General features: G+C 29.8%; 1 protein-coding gene across 3 annotated transcripts in view; it reads right to left on the reverse strand.

Annotated features, from left to right (window-relative positions):
* The window catches only part of LOC129616786 (gamma-aminobutyric acid receptor subunit beta-like), a 54,689-nt gene extending 39,087 nt beyond the window's left edge, over positions 1 to 15,602 (reverse strand). Inside the window, exons 1-2 of one of the 3 annotated variants that reach the window (XM_055532357.1) lie at positions 15,288 to 15,602; positions 9,942 to 10,045 (exon numbers count right to left, since the gene is read on the reverse strand). In XM_055532357.1, the coding sequence (XP_055388332.1) occupies positions 9,942 to 10,045; positions 15,288 to 15,340 (157 nt within the window). In that variant the 5' untranslated portion in view covers positions 15,341 to 15,602. Of the gene's footprint in view, positions 1 to 9,941; positions 10,046 to 14,957; positions 14,977 to 15,287 lie in introns of those variants that run through there. The other 2 variants (XM_055532358.1, XM_055532359.1) reach the window with 2 other exon arrangements.
* Between the last annotated feature and the right edge of the window lie 3,697 nt (positions 15,603 to 19,299).

The raw sequence follows: 19,299 nt of genomic DNA on the forward strand, positions 1-19,299 counted from the left end.
AGGATTGCATATATTTAGGACGATGCATACAATGCAGAGTTTGAAATAAAGCAAAAATTAATATAAAGTGGGGTTAACATAATGCTCGATTTAAGGGTTAATTGCGTGAGTTAGGAAAAATAGTTATATATTTTAATGTCATGGAATTCATCGTTAGCTTTTTGTGTTTATAGAAATTTGGAAAAGCTTGCAGTTTCGGAAACATAAGATGTCAAAAATTCAAATTTTACAAATTTCAAGAGGCGATAACTTGAGGGGGGCGGAGATGGAAAAAAATTTTCTTCTAACGAAAAGTACTATTTATTAATATCTAAAAGCCGCTAATTTCAAGCTTCTACAGGCTGGGGTCTAGAAGAAAAACGAAATCAAAAATTTGAAAAAAAAAAATACTTTAGATAACGGTAAATTTAAACGGCCATTTTGTTTTTCTAAAGTTTAAGTATAGTACACCGCGCTAGGGGAAGCAAGCCGCTGTCTTTATGCGTTTGCAAAATTTCAAATATGCTTATGGTTTCATTGCAACAAATAGTTAAAAAAGGCCATTTTTAGGATTTTGATTGGTATAACTTCTAGAGGGTGGGAGATAAGTAAAAATTTTGTTCTACGGAAGTAACTTTCTAGTAAAGATCGATGTACATACAAAATTTCAGCTTTCTATCTTCAAGGGTGTAGAAGTTTTGTAAACAGACACACGGACAGACGGACGGACGGACGGCTGGTCGGACGGACGGACGGACGGACGGACGGACAGACGGACGGACGGGCGGACGAACGGACAGAGTGAAACTAATAAGCACTTTTTTTCAAAAATTTTTTGAAAAAGTGCTAAAAACGAAAGATTTTTTAAAAAAATAGCAATAGTAGTAGTAGTAGTAATAATAATAACAATAACAAGAATGATTATAATAAAAATATTAATAATAATAACAATAACGATTATTACGGCTATAGCAATAACAATGGCTTTTTAATACCTGATCATATTACAAATGATTCTGAAGCAATTTTCATAGATAATTTAAATGTGAATGGAGTTCAGCAAATTTCTAATAAAATTAATTTTCAAAACCGGCAACTGGACTTCATGTTGGGCATTTGTTTAAAATTTGAGTTTTCTAAAACTACCTTAATAGCATTAAATGATTATTTTCGCACAGTCTCTATTTCTCTTTTTTCTAACTTGTAGATCGATGATATAATGGCTAGTTTGTACAGCTTTCTAAATCATGATTTTTTATACCTATTAGGCGTGATAGATCTGCTAAGTTTTCACCAGTGGTTTGATAAATAGTTAAAAGAATTGAAAAACAAAAAATTAGATGTGGCCAGCACATAACCGACCGCATTGTGTATGGTCTAATTAAGTGAATGTGCTACAGAATATTAAAAATATGTCTGTTAAATACTTATTTCCAATTTTTAGGACATTAGTAAGCTTATACTTAACATACCTAGAAAAATGTAAATTTGACTTTTAGTACAGTTTCGTTTTGTGCTACCTAAATTCCCTGAAATGCCCACCAGTTAGTTTTGGTAACAACCAGAACTCAAATATCAAATTTCAACAAATTCCATCAATTCGGTCCTTAGATATGGCGAAATATGTAAAATCGGCCAGCAAATCAGTTTTCGAGCCCTGATCTTTTCAAAAAATTTATATGTTCATTGTTTTAATACGAGGAATTCATGTATTAAATTTCAATGAAATCGGTTGATTATTTCTCTTTATATACGCAAAAATGTATATTTGGCCCGTAGTAAACGTTCAGTTGCCGATGCCTGATTTCTTCCAAAACATAGGAATTTTCGCGGACGGTCAAGCAAAGCTTATATATGAAATTTAGAGTAAATCGAATGAATATTTTCTTCAAAATGGTCAAAAATGTAAAACAGGCCCGCTAAAAAGTGCAGTTCCCGAGGCCTGATATAAAAAGTTGATCAATCCGTGCCATGGTCGGAATGAACTTGCATTTAAAATTTCATTAAAATCGGTTCAGCTGAACTTGAGATACACGCGTGCACACTCAGACCGACCGACCGACAGACCGACAGACTGACAGACCGACAGACCGACAGACCGACAGACCGACTGACCGACAGGTTGCTAAAAATAGTTTAATTACACTTGCCTACTATGGAGAAGTGCATTCCCACCGAAAACTCGATATGCAAAATTTGTTGCCATCACATAACCTACCTATTGTATACACAATACGGTCGGTAAAACACCGAGCTTGGAATTTGTATTTGGAATATAGAGGTAGGTGAAGGCATAATGCATTTATTTATCTATTTAATTTTTTCAAGGCTACTTTTCAGTCCCAATAATAGATTACTTTCAACATAAATAGATTATTTTCAACATAAGTTACGATCTGAACTTTTTAAGAACGGGGTTTTTTGCAAATAGGTTGATGGTGAGCAGCAAAACTAGGTACATGATTTTCAGTTTGGGAATATTTCGCTGGATTTTGATTACTTATTTCACTCTCCAATTGCTCTAGATTTCCTTTATTTTCAGGGACGACTACTTCCTTTAATAATTATTTGCTCTGAGAAGCGGATTGTTTTCGGGTCCAATGTGTTAATTCGTTCAAATTATTGGGATTAATTTTTAATAATAAATTAAATTGGGATAGACGTTTTCGTCGTCTACTAGATTATTTTCGACGATTAACTAGATCAGCTTTTCATTTCAATTTTATTAGGTTTCATTTCATACTTATTAGGTTGGAAATTATTTCTCTATAATAAAGCATTTGATCACTTGTCAAAAGCATATTATTAGAATTCCCATTAGAAAACAGAACGCAGTCATCCTCTATATTTTCAACTAAATATTTTGTTTCTGAGTCAACTTTACTTTTATAAGACTCTGAAGCTGTTTTTTAAGATCTACGTGCACAGTCGTTTAGTGCCGGAGTTCAAACTTGGAGCTAATTATTCTAATTTAGTTACTGTACCAAGGGCTATAACCTATCCCATTACCAGATTCTTTAATTTTATTTGTCCATTCTTAATTAACAAGCTACCCAATAATGTCAGAGGGCGTTCTTACTTTCGATCGCGTACAGGCTGAGTCGATAATGGGCACTATTATCTAGAAATTTAAATTCTATATTATTGGAAAAAATAAATCAATATCATAAATCATTTTTCTTATCGCCTTATGCTTTTCAGCACTTTTCCAAAAATTTTTTGAAAAAAAGTGCTTATTAGTTTCACTCTGTCCGCCCGTCCGTCAGTCCGTCCGTCCGTCAGTCTGTCCGTTCGTCCGTCCGTCCGTTCGTGGACACTTTTTTTGTTTGCAAAACTTTTGCACCCTAGAAGATAGAAAGCTCCAATTTAACACGTACATAGATCTTTACTAGAAACTTATTTTCGTATAACAAAATTTTTACCTATCTCCCTCCTCTAGAAGTGATATCCCCCCAAAACCCTAAAAATGGCCTTTTTTAACTATTTGTTGCAATGAAACCATAAGCATTTTTGAAATTTTGCAAACGCAGAAAGGCAGCGGCTTGCTTCCCCTAGCGCGGTATACTATAGTTAAACTTTAGAAAAACAAAAGTCGTTCAAATTTACCGTTATCTAAAGTCCGTTTTTTCCAAATTTTTGATGTCGTTTTTCTTCTAAACCCCAGTCTGCAGAAGCCTGAAATTTTAGCGACTTTTAGACATAAATGTTTCATTTCGTTAGAAGAAAATTTTTTCCATCTCCACCCCCTCTCAAGTTATCGGCTCTTGAAATTTGTAAAATTTGAATTTTTGACACCTTATATTTCCGAAACCGCAAGTTTTTTCAAATTTCTATAAACACAAAAAGCTAACGGTAAATTCCATGACCACGGTAACGGTAAATTCACCTGCAATATACATATAGGTATGACATAAAACTTATAGCTCTTAACAATAATTACAAAAAAATACGTAATTAAACAATTGATTAGCTCCATTTAAGATTTAATATTTTTTGATTAGATTATTTTAGATTCTCGCTTTGAGTTATGTCGCTTTAAATTTTAAATTACCTTTGACAATAAGCACTTTAAGCGACTAATTACTGCATACGCATAAAATAATTCGCTACTAATTAGAATCCATATTAATAGGTATTTGGATTCTATAATGTATACAAATAAAATGCGTGAAAGTAAAATTAGGTAATATTAATAATATTTAAAGTATTGCCTATATTACACAATAATACAGCATAGGCTTCTACGCAAAAGGTCTCAGATTCGAACCTTAAAAAATGCGAATTGTGAGATGAAGTTGAAGTTGTCAGTGAGTTTTCGCCCCTATTCGTTTTTTTTTGAAAATAACCTAATTGTAAAAATTTAATGCAATAACATAACATTTTCTTATTAATATTTGTCTTAAAAATATTAAACACTTATGTTTTGTTTACTAAAAGCGAAATGAAAAAATAACGAAAAGAATACAAAGGCACATGGGTACGTACATACTTTCATAAAACAATGTAGGTTTTTCAAGTTTAACAATTTTCTTGAGGAAGTTTTCACTTCTTGTTGTAACTCACATTTCCAGAAATTACTTTACATACAATATTTATACTATCAAAAATAAATACAAATTACCTCCATAATAAGATGTAGTACCATTTTGTAAAAGGCGGTCGCAAAACATCTTGGAAAGGGGGAAGGGAAGGGCAGGTGAAGTTCTTGCTTTTTCTAGAATTCTACTCGCAAAACCCTATCTAATGCATATTGTCCCAAGTTTCTAGCCGTTCTGGAAGTACCCGTACTGTTTCAAACGTCAGAAGTAGCTGTATATACATAATGTAAAATACGATGGTTTTTAAAGAGTAATACGAAATAATTTTAATTTTTTAAAAATAAAAAATTAAAAAGGCAAAATTAAAGGATATGTAAGGATATTGCTTAGCCCAGTGGGTAACGTGATAGTCTGATAAGCAAAAGCTTATTGAATGGATCGTTGCTGGAATATTGTCGATTTTTTTTAGATTACTTTTAGAGTTTTTTGCTTTATTTTTTTGTTTTGGGAGGCAAAGGCTTCCTAACATGTGAAGCTGAAAATACTGGGACATGCCCTCTGAAAACGTAAGTTCTGCTAACAAATCCGACTCTCACCTCCCAGAAGGTAGGTAACATAGTTGTCCGCCTGGTGTCTCCTGGGCAACTTACTTAGTAATGCGGTCTCGTTAGTAATGCGGTCTCGTCAGCCGAGTACTCGGCGCTTAATCCGGGTTTCGTTCGTTAGAAAGCTCGCTTGCGGTAAATCCAGAAGCGTCTGACCTAGAATAGGCGGCTCCCTAATCTGCGTCTGATTCCTGAGAGACGGCAGTTTTTGAGTCCTGGCAATAAGTATAAAATACAAACATCATTAATTATTTGTGCAATGGAGAAAACAAAAGGATTTAGTACCCCAGGTGGTAGTCCAACCACGTTGGAGAATCCACCATCTTCGGAGGTCGGATTCTGAAAGAGCTATTTATTGCATTTGATTGATACGTTCAGGAAGAACGCGAAAACCCGGGGTTCACCTCCTACATCTAATGTGCGGATTTTAGAAAAGAATAAAAATATAAAACGTGGACTACCGAACACTCAAGCTCCACAGACTAATAAAAGGCTGTGTGGCTTTGAGAAACGAGGTTCTTCAACTAAGGGCTGACAATGAGAAGCTAAAGAAAGAGAAACATGTGCAAATTACAAACAATAAGTCTAATGATAGCAGTCATAAAGAAAAAGACGCTACACCATAAGCAAAGCAGGTGAGGTCAATCTTAGACGCCCACCCAACAGATGAGGAAGAACTTGCCAGAGAAACAGATTGGATCCCAAAGCAAAAGAGGTCAAGTAACAAAAGAAGGGCCATGAATGGATCTGGACAAGAATGGCATACCTATGAAAAAAGCAGGCCAGACTAATAAAAGTCATGATTAGAAATCTTCATCCTAGTTGTAAACCGGAAGATATAAAAGAAGACTTAAGCTCTAGGGGTTACAAGATCTTATATGTAACCAATAAAATTAAAAAAATAAAAGAAAATGAGAAAAAAATTATGGTGCCTCTACCGCTGTTTATGTTAGCATTCTCAAATGAAGAGGAGATGAAAAAAATTTATGAAATCGAACACATAAACAGGATGAAAGTTAGGATAGAGGCACTTCGAAAGGATAGGACCATTCCGCAGTGTAAAAGGTGTCAAAGGTATGGGCATACACAAAAATTTTTCCAGAGAGAACTGAATTATGTTAAATGTGCAGGCAGGCACTTAACATCAGATTGTAATAAGTCAAAGAGTACTGCAGCAAAGTGTTCCAATTGCTTGAAATCCCACCCAGCAAACTATAGGGGATGCCTTATAGCTAAGGAATTGCAAAAACGTAGAAATAACAACAGCAACTTGAAGAAGAATTCTGACCGGCCACTGAAGAAATTCACCTCGAGAATAGTCTCAAAAGATGTAATATACAAGGACGTTCTCCAAACGAAAACTGATGACGGTGGCACGTGCAATAAGGAAAGGGCCAGTGACGTGAATGTTTTGTATAAAATGCAAAATATGATGCAAAACATGCTAGATGTGATGGACAAAATCTCTCAGAGATTGAAGATTTTAGAAAGCGAAGGGAAAAAATCGAATACCAAGGGTTCTGGTAAATGATGGCGCGAGGTATTTTTAAAATGGCAACATGGAATTGCAATGGTAATGCAAATAAAAAGGACATGCTTGAAGTTTTTCTACATACACAGAAAATAGACGTGTGCCTCGTAACTGAAACACATATGACCTTAAGAAGCCAGATCATAGAATTTACAACTCGAACTACCCTGGAAATATAGCGAAAGGCGGAACGGCGATAATAATAAAAGAAAATATAGTGCGATAGATTTATATTTGGGGGTGACTTTCAAGGCATACTTCAACTAGAGGAAGAGAACTTAGGACAGCAATTGGCGGCGCAGGTTGCCTTTTTTACTCTACTCCGAAGCAAACGTATTGGCCAACCGATCCTAATAAGTGTCCAGATTTAATAGATTTCTTCATAACAAAACGGATTGCAAAAATTTCATCGAGGTACATGATAACTATGGTCTTAACTCCGATCAGTCAGTGGTTATTCTTGAACTTAAGGAAAATATTGTAGTGAAAAGGGCGAGGCCTGCGCTGACAAATGGAACTATAGATTGGTCAAGATTTCGCTTAGAGATTGAACGACAAATAGATCTAAGGAAAAGAATATGAACGAGCCAGCAAATAGATGAGAAGGCCTAAAACTTTACTAAAATTATTCAAAATGCAGCTTGGAGTAGTTCGAAAATTAATGCTATTAGAAACGGAGGTATTAACTATCTCCCACATATGCTAGCAAAAGTAAGACAAAGCAGGCGGGTCAGAAAGAGGTTGCAGCAAATGCGTGATCCTACTGATAAAACCAGATATAATCGTAAATCGCAGCAACTAAGACGTTGTATTAGAAAATAGAAGGAGGATTCGGTTGTCTATTATGTTCAAAACTTGACGTCGTGAGAAAACCAATTACTCACTGTGGAGGGCAACAAAGAAAATGAAGCAACCTATCAAACACCTCGCTCCTATTGAAAACAAAGATGGAACATGGGCAAAAACTGACAAGGACAAGGGAAATGCGTTTGCGGATCATTTGGGTGATATATTCTATCCGCATGACAGACAGGGCGTGTATGAAAATGAGGAATGTGCTTTTGTTGAGGATAGCGTAACTATTCCAATTGCCAAGGAAAGATATGTTATAGAGGAAATCAGGACTCTAAAACCTAAAAACGCCTCAGGATTTGACCTAATAAATGCGTGTACAAGATTTAATTACATGCCTGACATTTGGAAAGTTGCAGAGATAATTATGCTGCACAAACCTGGCAAACCTATAGACAGGACGACTTCTTATAGACCAATCTCATTGTTGCCGATGATTTCAAAACTGCTAGAGAAACTTTTATTGAGAAGACTTCAGCCTATAATTGAAACGAAAAGGTTAATCCCGAATAATCAATTTGTATGAATCATCAGTATGTTGGCCTGCTCGAACCTGACTAATAGGGTATTTCGTGTTAAACAGGAAGAGAAGTACTCTTCGCTTAGGTAGTGACAACAGCTACATTTGCTGTTGATACAGCAGTTATCGCAATAAGACGAAATGAAAATGAATCTACACAAAAATTACAAAAGGCCAGTGACGAGATTTCAAAATGGACTAGAAAGTGAAATATAAAACTTAACGAGGTGAAATCAGTACACGCGAATTTCACTAATAGAAAAATTTACATTTCATTTTCGGTTTAGATAAATGGCGTCTTAATTCCGTCCGAAAACACGGCGAAGTATTTGGGAATGACGTTGGACGCAAAGCTCAGATGGAAGGAGCACATAAAGAAAAAGAGATCTCAACTCGAGGAAGAGTACAGAAAGTTTGAACGGCTTTTGGGAAGTCGTTCTAAGTTGACAATATACAACAAAGTTTTGATATATAATCAGATATTTAAGCCTGTGTGGGCTTACTATATTCAGTAATGGGGCTGCGGTGCGCAGACTCGTATCCAATCTATTCAAAGATTTCAAAATGGGGTATTACGGGACATTGTAAACTTTCTTGGTATGTCCGTATTGCCGATATACACAGGGATCTCACGACCTTAACTGTCACAGACGAAATTAAAAAGCAAGCAGCCAATCATAAAATGCGTTTATCCAATCATGTCAACATCGAGGCGGCTCGATTGGTTGACAATCAAAAGTTGTTAGGAGACTTAAACGTACGAGACCTCTCGAATTAGTTTAATGTTTTTTATCTGGAACAATGAGTACTTAGTACGCTATTGTGCCAGATCAAAAGCTTGTGAATAATCAAAAAGGTTGGAGCCAAATTAATGGTTAGTCGTTTCCGACTAGATTTATAAATTATTTTGAGGAGGATGTTTTTTAGTGGATAAAAGTTCCACACTACTCCTTCTCGTCTGGCAGTGTCTTTCGAGATTTTTCGCCTTTCCTCTCGGTAAAGAAAAAAAAAAATGTTTGTTAATATATTCAAAGCAGATAAATATTAATTTTTTTTAATCTCAAGAGATCAATAGCTCGTACATATTTTATATTTCATATGATACAATTTAAAATTTACACACACATATACATACATATGTTCAATTCAAAATAATTTCAATATATTCTAAATATTAAAAAAGCAGTATAATAAATAAATAAATAATAAATAAAAAGTAAAAACAATAATGGGCAGCACGTAGTACGAGTCGTATTGTAAATGTGCTGCTTAAGATTATAAAAAAGTTCTTTAAACACTTATTTCAAATTCAAAAAAAAATTTAAAACAGACCACAAATAAAAGTTTACTTATAACGTTTAAATTACAAGAGTTGAAATATAAAGTTTCAAGAAACTTTGTGAATTATTTTGCATACTCGTATGAGGAAAAATATAAGTTTGGCTGTATCAAAAGCCAACTTGAAAAGTTTGATGTATTGTGGTACTATTAGATAAAATTCAAATACATATAAAATTTGAAAAAAAAATCAAAGGCGAAAGACAAAAGCAGAAACTAAATTCATATACAAATTTTCATGAAAGTTTCTTGAGCCAAAATTGATCAGACAGATCAATTTTGTTTCGCTACCATGCGTAAGTGCATTCTCGATATGGGAATTTTGGTGCCAGCACATAACCTACTTCATTGTATGTATACAATGATTCTACGTTGTATGCATAAATAAAAGCAAAAACATGAGCAATATAAGTGAATATTTAATGCCAAAAAATTGGTAAATAAAAATAAAAACCTAAAAAACGAAAATCCGAAACATACAATTATTATCACATAAAATTTTAAAAATTCAATTGATCATATTATATGATAACAACAACACGGAAATGAAACAGTGGAAATAGCTAGCTTTAACTTACCCCCAAAATTTGGTCGAAGCCGAACATCATAGGAGTCCAAGATATTTCCTAATATATGTGTAATGTTTTGCAGTCTAACAGTCACTGAACTTTTTTTTCGACAGCTAAAACGAAACATATATAGAAATTGCAATAAGTTAATTTTTAAAAAACTAGCTTCAGGTATAATAAATTTAAATCAAACCAACAGAAACAAACAAAAGAAGCATTCTGCTATTTTTCAACGATCGGGAAGTTTAAAAGAAAAATTATGGTTTGGCACCTGAAAGATCTGAATACATTAATTTTTTATTTTTTCTAGGGCTTGTATTTACTAAACGACATCAAATGAAGCTAAAATTTTGTTTTCTTCTAATTCGAAATTTTTTATTTTTTCAACAAATTCCAAACTATTTTTAACGTACAATGCTTTCGACATTGGGAGTTTCTTAAGTTCACCAACTAACCCTTTCGTTTTTTCATAACATGGCGACTATATGTTAGAAACTATAGACCTCATCTTATTACGTGGCTTATGAATTTTTCTGAGACTATATAATTTCGGCGTTTTAAATCGATAACTTCCACTCTGGTACTTCGAATGTTAAATAAATGTTAGTAATACATTCTTTTGTTGACATTGAGTGTATTTGCTTTCAAGATTTTGAAATTTGCTTCCTTAATCGTCTCCTTCATATTTTTCACATAATCATCTTTATTTAAAATAACTCACGAATTACACTTCTTTCGTATAGAAAACTGGTTTTTATTTTAAAGATTTTATTATGGTCGTTTGATCATCTTTAGCATTTGCTTTCTTATTCAAATTTTCTAGAATATGGTGAGTTTCATTCCTAATTTCTTATTTGATATATAATGTTTTTGATTTTATTGCTGTTTCTACATTTATTACGGTTTGGTGAGTATCAAGATGTTTCGGCGTGGGTGTATAGTTTAAACCCTTATTTAATAGATTTAATACTTTATGCTTCAATGATTTTGTTACTTTATCGGACATCATGTTAAAATATTCAAGCCTATGTATTTTTTAAATGTAAAGAATTTAATTCAAGTTCTATTTTAATTATTTTTGAATAAATATGTTTTCTTTCCAGATTTAAATAAATTTTTTACTTTCACTAATTAATTTTTCAGTTTTATTATTATGCACTGTCCATGTTCTTTTCATGAATTTCGGGAGAACTTCTTTATTTTTACACGATTTCAAAAAATGTAAATCTGCTTTCAAATTTTCAAGTTTTAATTTAAGTCGCATGAGTTTTGTGTATAAAGGCTTGGTTGCCACTGTAACTTTTTATTATTATATTAAATAAAAATTTAATTTTTTGAATTAAAGAACTAATTTTTTTTATTATATTTACAAATTGTAAAACCGATTAATATTAAGAGAAATAATTCCTTTTTTAAATCTTTCATATAAAAAAATTACCTTTTAATGGTTTTACTTTTTTCATAAATTTGTAAAACTAGAGTAAAATCATTTCAAACTAATTTTTACCGACCGTATTGTGTATACAATAGGTAGATTATGTGATGGCAACAAATTTTGTATATCGAGTTTTTTTTCTTTATTTTAATACCAAGAATTAGCTTTCCTGGACGTTGTGGTAGAAAGAAACGATTAAAAACTAGATTTTGATGTATACAGAAAACCTTTAACTACCATCAGATACATAATTAATGACTCATTTACATCGAAATCGATAAAAATGTCAGCATTCCATGACACGATTAATCGTATATGAAATTACCTTTGCCTATTCCTAATTTTATGAAAGGACTATATCATATAAAACAAGCAGCTTCAGTTAATGGTTATAAAACTAATAAAATAGATAAATTAATAAAAAACTATTCTGAAAAAATTAGAAAACGACAACTGTCAACATTCTTCAATACCACAAGAGCCATATTTCAGCAAAGAACAAAATTTAATTACAGTGGCAAAGTTGCAAAAATTAAAAACAGTTTTCAAAAGAAATAATATGTTGATTGTTTTTACAAACAACAACAAACTCAAATATTATGTTGGGAAGTTCTAAAGACAAAATTGAAGAGAATTAAAAGGATGAAATTTATGAAATTACTTGTCCTGATTGTGATGCTAGTTATATACGCCAAACAAAAAGAAAAATAAAAGTACGTTTCAAAGAACATATTTCTTCTATAAAAGACAATAAACCATATTTTCCAACTTTGCACCTGAAACAACCATTAGAATATAACTTTAGAAAATCTTAAATTACTAAAACACATCACAAACAAAAGCGAATTTGACGCTTGAGAAAGTTATTATATACTCGTACATTAAAGAAATACTACACATGATTTAATACATAATAACTCAACGTGAAAATCTCATTTTTTCTTTAGCACTTTTTTCAAAAATATTTTGAAAAAAAAGTGCTTATTAGTTTCACTCCGTCTGTTAGTCCGAACGTTCGTTCGTCCGTCCGTCCGCCCGTCTATCCGTCTGTCCTTCTGTGTGTCTGTTTACGAAGCTTCTACATCCTTGAAGATAGAAAGCTGAAATTTTATATGTACATATCTTTACTAGAAACTTATTTCCGTAGAACAAAATGTTTACCTATCTCCACCCCTCCAAAAGTTATTGCAGTGAAACAATAAGTATTTTTCAAATTTTGCAAAAGCAGAAAAATATTTGCGGGCTTTTTTTATCGCGGCATATTATTTCTGAAATTTAAAAAAACAAAATGGCTGTTAAAATTTACTGTTATCTAAAACCAGTTTTTTCCAAATTTTTAATGCCGTTTTTCTTCTATATTGTACGTTACAGGAGTATGAATAATTTTAGCATCCCTTAAATATTTATAAATAGTTTATTTTGTTAGAAGAAAATAGTTTTGTTGTTATTTTGTTTTATTTGCTAACGGTAAACTCCATCACATTAAAAAATATAATTATTTTTCTTAATTCACACAATTATCTGACCATTGGTGCAGTGGTTATGGCACCGGTCCTTTAACCGAAGGGTCTCGGGTTCAAACCCCGGTCAGGTCACTATAAAAATTATATTCAATATTATTATAACTTAATATACAATACTCGTACTAATAAAAATATTAAATTACAAGTAATTTTCAAATATTCCTAATATTCGATATTAAAAAAAAAAACTAAGAAAAATAAATAGTAAATATTAATAACCTCAAATAATTAATATATAAATAAAAAAACTACGGCAGGCTAGTCATCTACCTAGTTAAACCCTATGACGCTATGAAACTAGTGCATGAGAAATCATGCACTAGCCCTATGCTCCTTCTAGGAGTGAACAAAGGAAAAAAAAAAAAAAAAAAATTCACACAATTAACCCTTAAAAACGAGCATTATGTGAACCCTTCTTTAAATTTATTTTTGCTTTATTTCAAAGACTGCATAAATCGTTCATCCTATATACATGCAATCCTAAAAATAGTTCCGTACTAGAATGAAAATAATTCTAATAGCGTGGTAGGTACACATTAATTGTATTTAAAAGCATAGCATTCTCATTTGTTGAAGATAAAAGTGCTACCCAACTCTTAAATCATATAATTGTTTAATTTCTCTACTTATGTTTTGCCTTTTTTCTCATTTTTCATTAATTTTAAACTTAATAAATAAATTAAAAGTTAACAGAACGTAAACTTATAATAAATTCTAAATGTTAAATTTTAAATGTTAAATTAAAATAAACAAAAAAATCCTTTTTTTATTTAATTTATACATGTGCGGTATATTTACATAATATAATGTTCTTGTTTCTTTTTATTAAATATTTTTGCTAGAAAATGTTAAAATTTGCGGAAACAACAAAAATAAAAGAAAAAAATTTTTTAACATAAAATTTAGTGTGAAACCAACTGAAGATGGTTTATTAAAAATCGAAATGTATTTTGCAATTTATAATAAGAAAAAAATGTAGTTTAAATTGATTTTACTCTAGTATTTCTTTCTAGAGAGACTTAAATACATATACTTATATTTAAGTAATATAATTTATGTAATATAATTAGTAATATCAATCGATTTTACACGGTTTGTAAAAATAATGAAAAAATCTGATGTGATCAGCACATAACCGACCGCAATGTGTATTATCTAGTTAAGTGAAAGTGTTACAGAATATATATAAAAATGCATGTTAAATACTTCTTTCCAATTTTTGGCGCATTAGTAAAGTTAATGTTAACATACCTAGGAAAATGTAAATCTGGCTCTTAGTAAAAAATGTAAAATCGGCCCGTAGACCAATTTCTGAGCCCTAATGTTTCCAAAAAATTTATATGTTCATTGCTTTAATACGAAAAATTTAAATATTAAATTTCTTTAAAATCGGTTAATTATTTCTCTTTATATACGCAAAAATGTATATTTGGCCCATAGTAAACGTCTAGTTGCTGATACCTGATTTCTTCGTAAACGGTCGAGCGCAGCTTATATATGAAATTTCAAGTAAAACGGTTGAATATTTTCTCCAATATGGTCAAAAATGTAAAACAGGACCGCTAAAAAGTTCAGTTCCCGAGTCCGTGCCACAGTCGAAATAAACTTACACATAAAATTATATCAAAATCGGTTCAGCCAAACTTGAGATACACGCATGCACACACAGACCAACAGACCGACAAACTGGCAGGTTGCTAAAATTAGTTTAATTACACTTCCCTACCATGGAGAAGTGCATTCCCACTAAAAACTCGAAATGCAAAATCCGTTGCTATCAGATAACCTACCTATTGTATACACAATGCGGTCGGTAAAAAAATTAATTTTTAAATTCAAAATTTTAAGAAAATTATAGAATAATAAAAATATAAACTGTTAGTTTTTGCATTTAGAAACAAAATCATTTTGTTCTTTTAATTCGTATATATATTATGTTCAAGGAAATTGTAAATTGTTGTATATTCTTGTATTATGATTGCATTATATTTGTTCAATTTTGAAACCTTAGTTAAATTTATTCTCCAATTTTATATTCGATTATTTTATATAATTTAATTAACTTACGTCGTCACACGTCTCCTAATATGTCTCTGAGAGAGAGTTCTCACAAAAAATTATTATAAATTTTATTTTGTTTTTCAAAAACTTTTAAAAGTAAAAAATTTGCGGAAAGTAAATAACATTTTAACAATTTGATACAAATTTTTAGTAAAACTTTAAATATTTATAACATAAACACAATTGTGTACAATAACATATAAAAGTATAGTAGAAAAAGTAATTGCTTTAAATTTGGAGTTAAATATTAAGAATAAATTTTGCGTAAGTACCAAAAATCAACATAATTTTAAATTTGTCATCTTATTACGTTATGTAATCAAATAATAAACTAACCTTGCAACGTTAATAAGAAACGCTATAATTACAATATATCGAAATACATTCATTTGTAATGGAATAAGTTTTGGTCGCAATATGTTTATTTATTATAGTATTTTTCTTATAATTGCTTGTTATTCCTAAATAACTTTGGAAAACTTAAAAACTTAAAGAATTTAAAAATTTACGTAATATTGATTTAATTTACTGATCAGAATTATAATTGATTTTCTTCTTTGAAATACGTTTCGTGATCCAGTTTATTAATAATTTAAAAATATATGAAATTAAGGAGCAAATAAATTAAATATTTGTTATTTTATTTTGAAATTATCCACATTCACTAAATGTCTTAAATATTCTACGTAACAAAAAAAGTGATAAATCAAAGAATTGAAACATGCGTAGTTAAAAGAACATATGTATGTATAGCATTTACAAACACACTGATTGTCAAAAGATACATATGTAGCTTTTGTTTTAAATATTTCAAAGTGGCCATAGTTTTAAATAAGAATTATAGTAAATTTTAAAATTAAAAATAAAAATTAAAATTTTATATGAAGGCTCAAAAAATATAGTGACATGGTTTCATTATTGTTTAACTGAGTAATAATTAATAATAATTAACAATTAATGGTTTTATTATTAATAAATAAAATTATAAATTTATTTTAAATAAACAGTATTCGTTAAAGGTTTTAAAATTTTCTGGGAATGACATATGAACTTAATTTTTTTTATGTTATGTCCAAAGATTCATATAAGTTTGGCAATATAAATGAAAATAAAACGCATTTTACCACTTTAGTTATAACAGATAAAATTTTTAGCAATTTTCCAAAAGAAAATTGAAGAACATGATCAAACTGTACTTTCGTCCGTCGATGTATCTGTTTACAAAACTTGTACATCCATTAAAATAAAACAAGATCTGATGTAGTCAGCAAATAACCGACCGCAATGTGTATTGTCTAGTTAAGTGAAAATGTTACAGAATATTATAAAAATGCGTGTTAAATTCTTTTTTCCAATTTTTAGCGCATTAGTAAGCTTATTGTTAACATACCTAGAGAAATGTTAATTTGGCTCTTAGTAGAGTTTCGGTTTGTGATACCCAAACTCCCTGAAATGCTCACCAGTTAGTTTCGGTAACAACCAGAACTGAAATTTCAAATTTCAAGAAATTCCATCAATTCGTTCCGTAAATAATGGTAAAAAATGTAAAATCGCCCCGCAGACCAGTTTCCGAGCCCTAATGTTTCCAAAAAATTTATATGTTCATAGTTTTAATACGAAAAATTTAAATATTCAATTTCAATGAAACCTGTTGATTACTTCTCTTTATATACGCAAAAATGTATATTTGGCCCGTAGTACTCTTCCACTTGCTGACACCTGATTTCTTCCAAAAGTTAGGGGGTTTCGCAGACGGTTGAGCGAAGCTTATATATGAAATTTCAATTAAATCGGTTAATATTTTCTCCAAAATGATCAAAATTGTAAAACAGGCCCGCTAAAAAATGCATTTCCCGAGGTAGACAATACTATTGTTGTTATTATTATTAATAATAGTAATAATAAAAACAATAATAATAATAATAATAATAATAATAATAATAATAATAATAATAATAATAATAATAATAATAATAATAATAATAATAATAATATTAGAAATAATAATTTTAATAATAATTAATAATAATAATTATAATAATGATAATAAATATAATATTAATAATAAAAATAATAAAAATAATAATAATAATAATATAACTAGAAATAACTCGATATGCAAAATTTATTGCTATCACATAACCAACCTATTACACGATGCGGTTGGCAAGAAGCCTACAAATATGTATATTTTTACTAGAAAATTATTTCTGTAGAAAATTTTTAAATTCTGAAAATGTAGAAAACTTTTCACCTCAATTTTCTTCAGCGATTTATATTACAGAAACTGCAAACTTTTCCAAATACCTGCAAATGAAAAACCTAACGGTAAATTCCATGGGGTAAAAAAAATTATTAACCGTCGAATTTGAACATTATTATAAACGCTTTTTTCTTTTTCCTCATAGATGTATGAAACAATTTGATATACATATATTAGTATGTTATTTAAACAGATACGATTTTTTTTTTTTTTATTTTGAAATATTGTACTCAAAAAGAGCATTAAGCTCGTACAGAGTCTGTTTATAATACATTTTTTATAAACATTTTTTTTAACAATTTAGCGAAAAAAAGATATAATTATAAGTTAAACTGGAAAGTGCAAAAGATTTATAAAAGAAAATCATACATGATACTAAAAATAAAATGAAAATATACTATAATAGAACTAAATTACAATTTACAAAAAGTTAGATTATTTTAGTAAAGAAGGATTATTTTAAAATGTTGTTACATAGTAATGTTAAGAAAAATTTTATATACATATATATATCAATAGATTTCTAAATTTTGTTAAGATAAAAATACTTTGTTGAGTTTTTGAATTACTCTCGATTCATTTGACGAATATTTTCAGGTAACTCGTTATAAAGTTTCGTTGATTTGTTATATATCATTTTCTCACCGTTAAATCTTATAGTCGATGGTTCTAGTTGTATGTTATTTGCTGAACGAGTATTATATTGTGGCTTTCGTGTACAAGTTTGAACTTGTTGTAGGGGAAAATGCTACTTTGCAAAATATGGCTTTGAACCGAATTTATAATTTAATTAATTAATTATATTAAGCTTTAGATACAATGTCAGCAAATTTTATCTTATTCGTTTTTACATCTGGCATACGTTATAAGCTTTTATATAAAAGCATCTTTTACTTCTTCTAGTTTTTTGTTTCTATTTTTATCTTAGGATTTGCATAGTATGGAGATTTCGGACCTTTCATCTGCATGAAATAACATATATAAAAGATAAAAACATGCGCTTTAACTTCTTTCACCCACATGATAATCGTAACATTGAATTTTAACGAATTTGCTTCTAAAAGTAGTTTCGAAAAAATTTTATTAAATTTTATGCCCAAAGTATAAATTAAATTTGAATTAATACATAGATTATGTGCATAAATTATTGATGTAAATAAAAAGATTTATAATCAAACTAAATATTAAAGTGAAAAACATCTGAAAAAAAATATACAACATTTTTCCTTTAAAAGGATTCCAAAAAAAAAAAAGTGAATATGGCATTAAAAGTTTTAAATTTAAAAGAAAAAATTTATTTTGCAAAAATATGGTTTAAATGAAAAAGAAAATTGCTTCATTTTCGCTGTTTGTTTCACTCAAAAATGAAATTAATAAATGTGAATAAAAATATTTTAATTTTATTAATATGTATACATTTTTTTCAATTAGGTAAGAAAAAAAAATTATAAATAATACATGTATATGTATATATTATATTTTTGAAGCTATGAACAAAATATAAAATAATTCCTTCTTTGTAAAACTTATTTTATTGGTACGTACATGCATAATTTCAAATGTTTACATACATATGTGTATTTGTAACGATTTTCATATGATAAGATATTTCTATAACAATAAGTTATTAAAAATCTACAAAACTAAAAATATAACTTTTTTTATTAAAAATATATATTTTCTAATTGAAAAGGCGGTGAATGTTTCGAAAAAATTGCAGTTTCAATTCAGAAGTATCAAAGAAAACTTTATCATTACATTTTGATTTTGTATTTTGTTTGGAGCAATGTTGAATAGTTACAAAAATTGTATAAAAAATCAGGAAGACAAATTAAAGTAAAACCTTTTGCTCTCACGTAATTTTATACTTTTTTAGTGAATAAAAAATAAATTATAAATAGCACGCATAATATGTGCACATATAAATTGTATATATGTATGTATATATATGTATATAAAATATATATACAATTGTGAAAAAATATGTGTATATATATATATATATTATACATATATATATATATGTGCATTTCACATTTGTGTTTGAATTCTGGGAAAAATTATAGTGAAATGTGTGCATATTGT

This window comes from Condylostylus longicornis, unplaced genomic scaffold, assembly GCF_029603195.1.
Source record: "Condylostylus longicornis isolate FDR11 unplaced genomic scaffold, ASM2960319v2 ptg000290l, whole genome shotgun sequence".
Taxonomy (NCBI): domain Eukaryota; kingdom Metazoa; phylum Arthropoda; class Insecta; order Diptera; family Dolichopodidae; genus Condylostylus; species Condylostylus longicornis.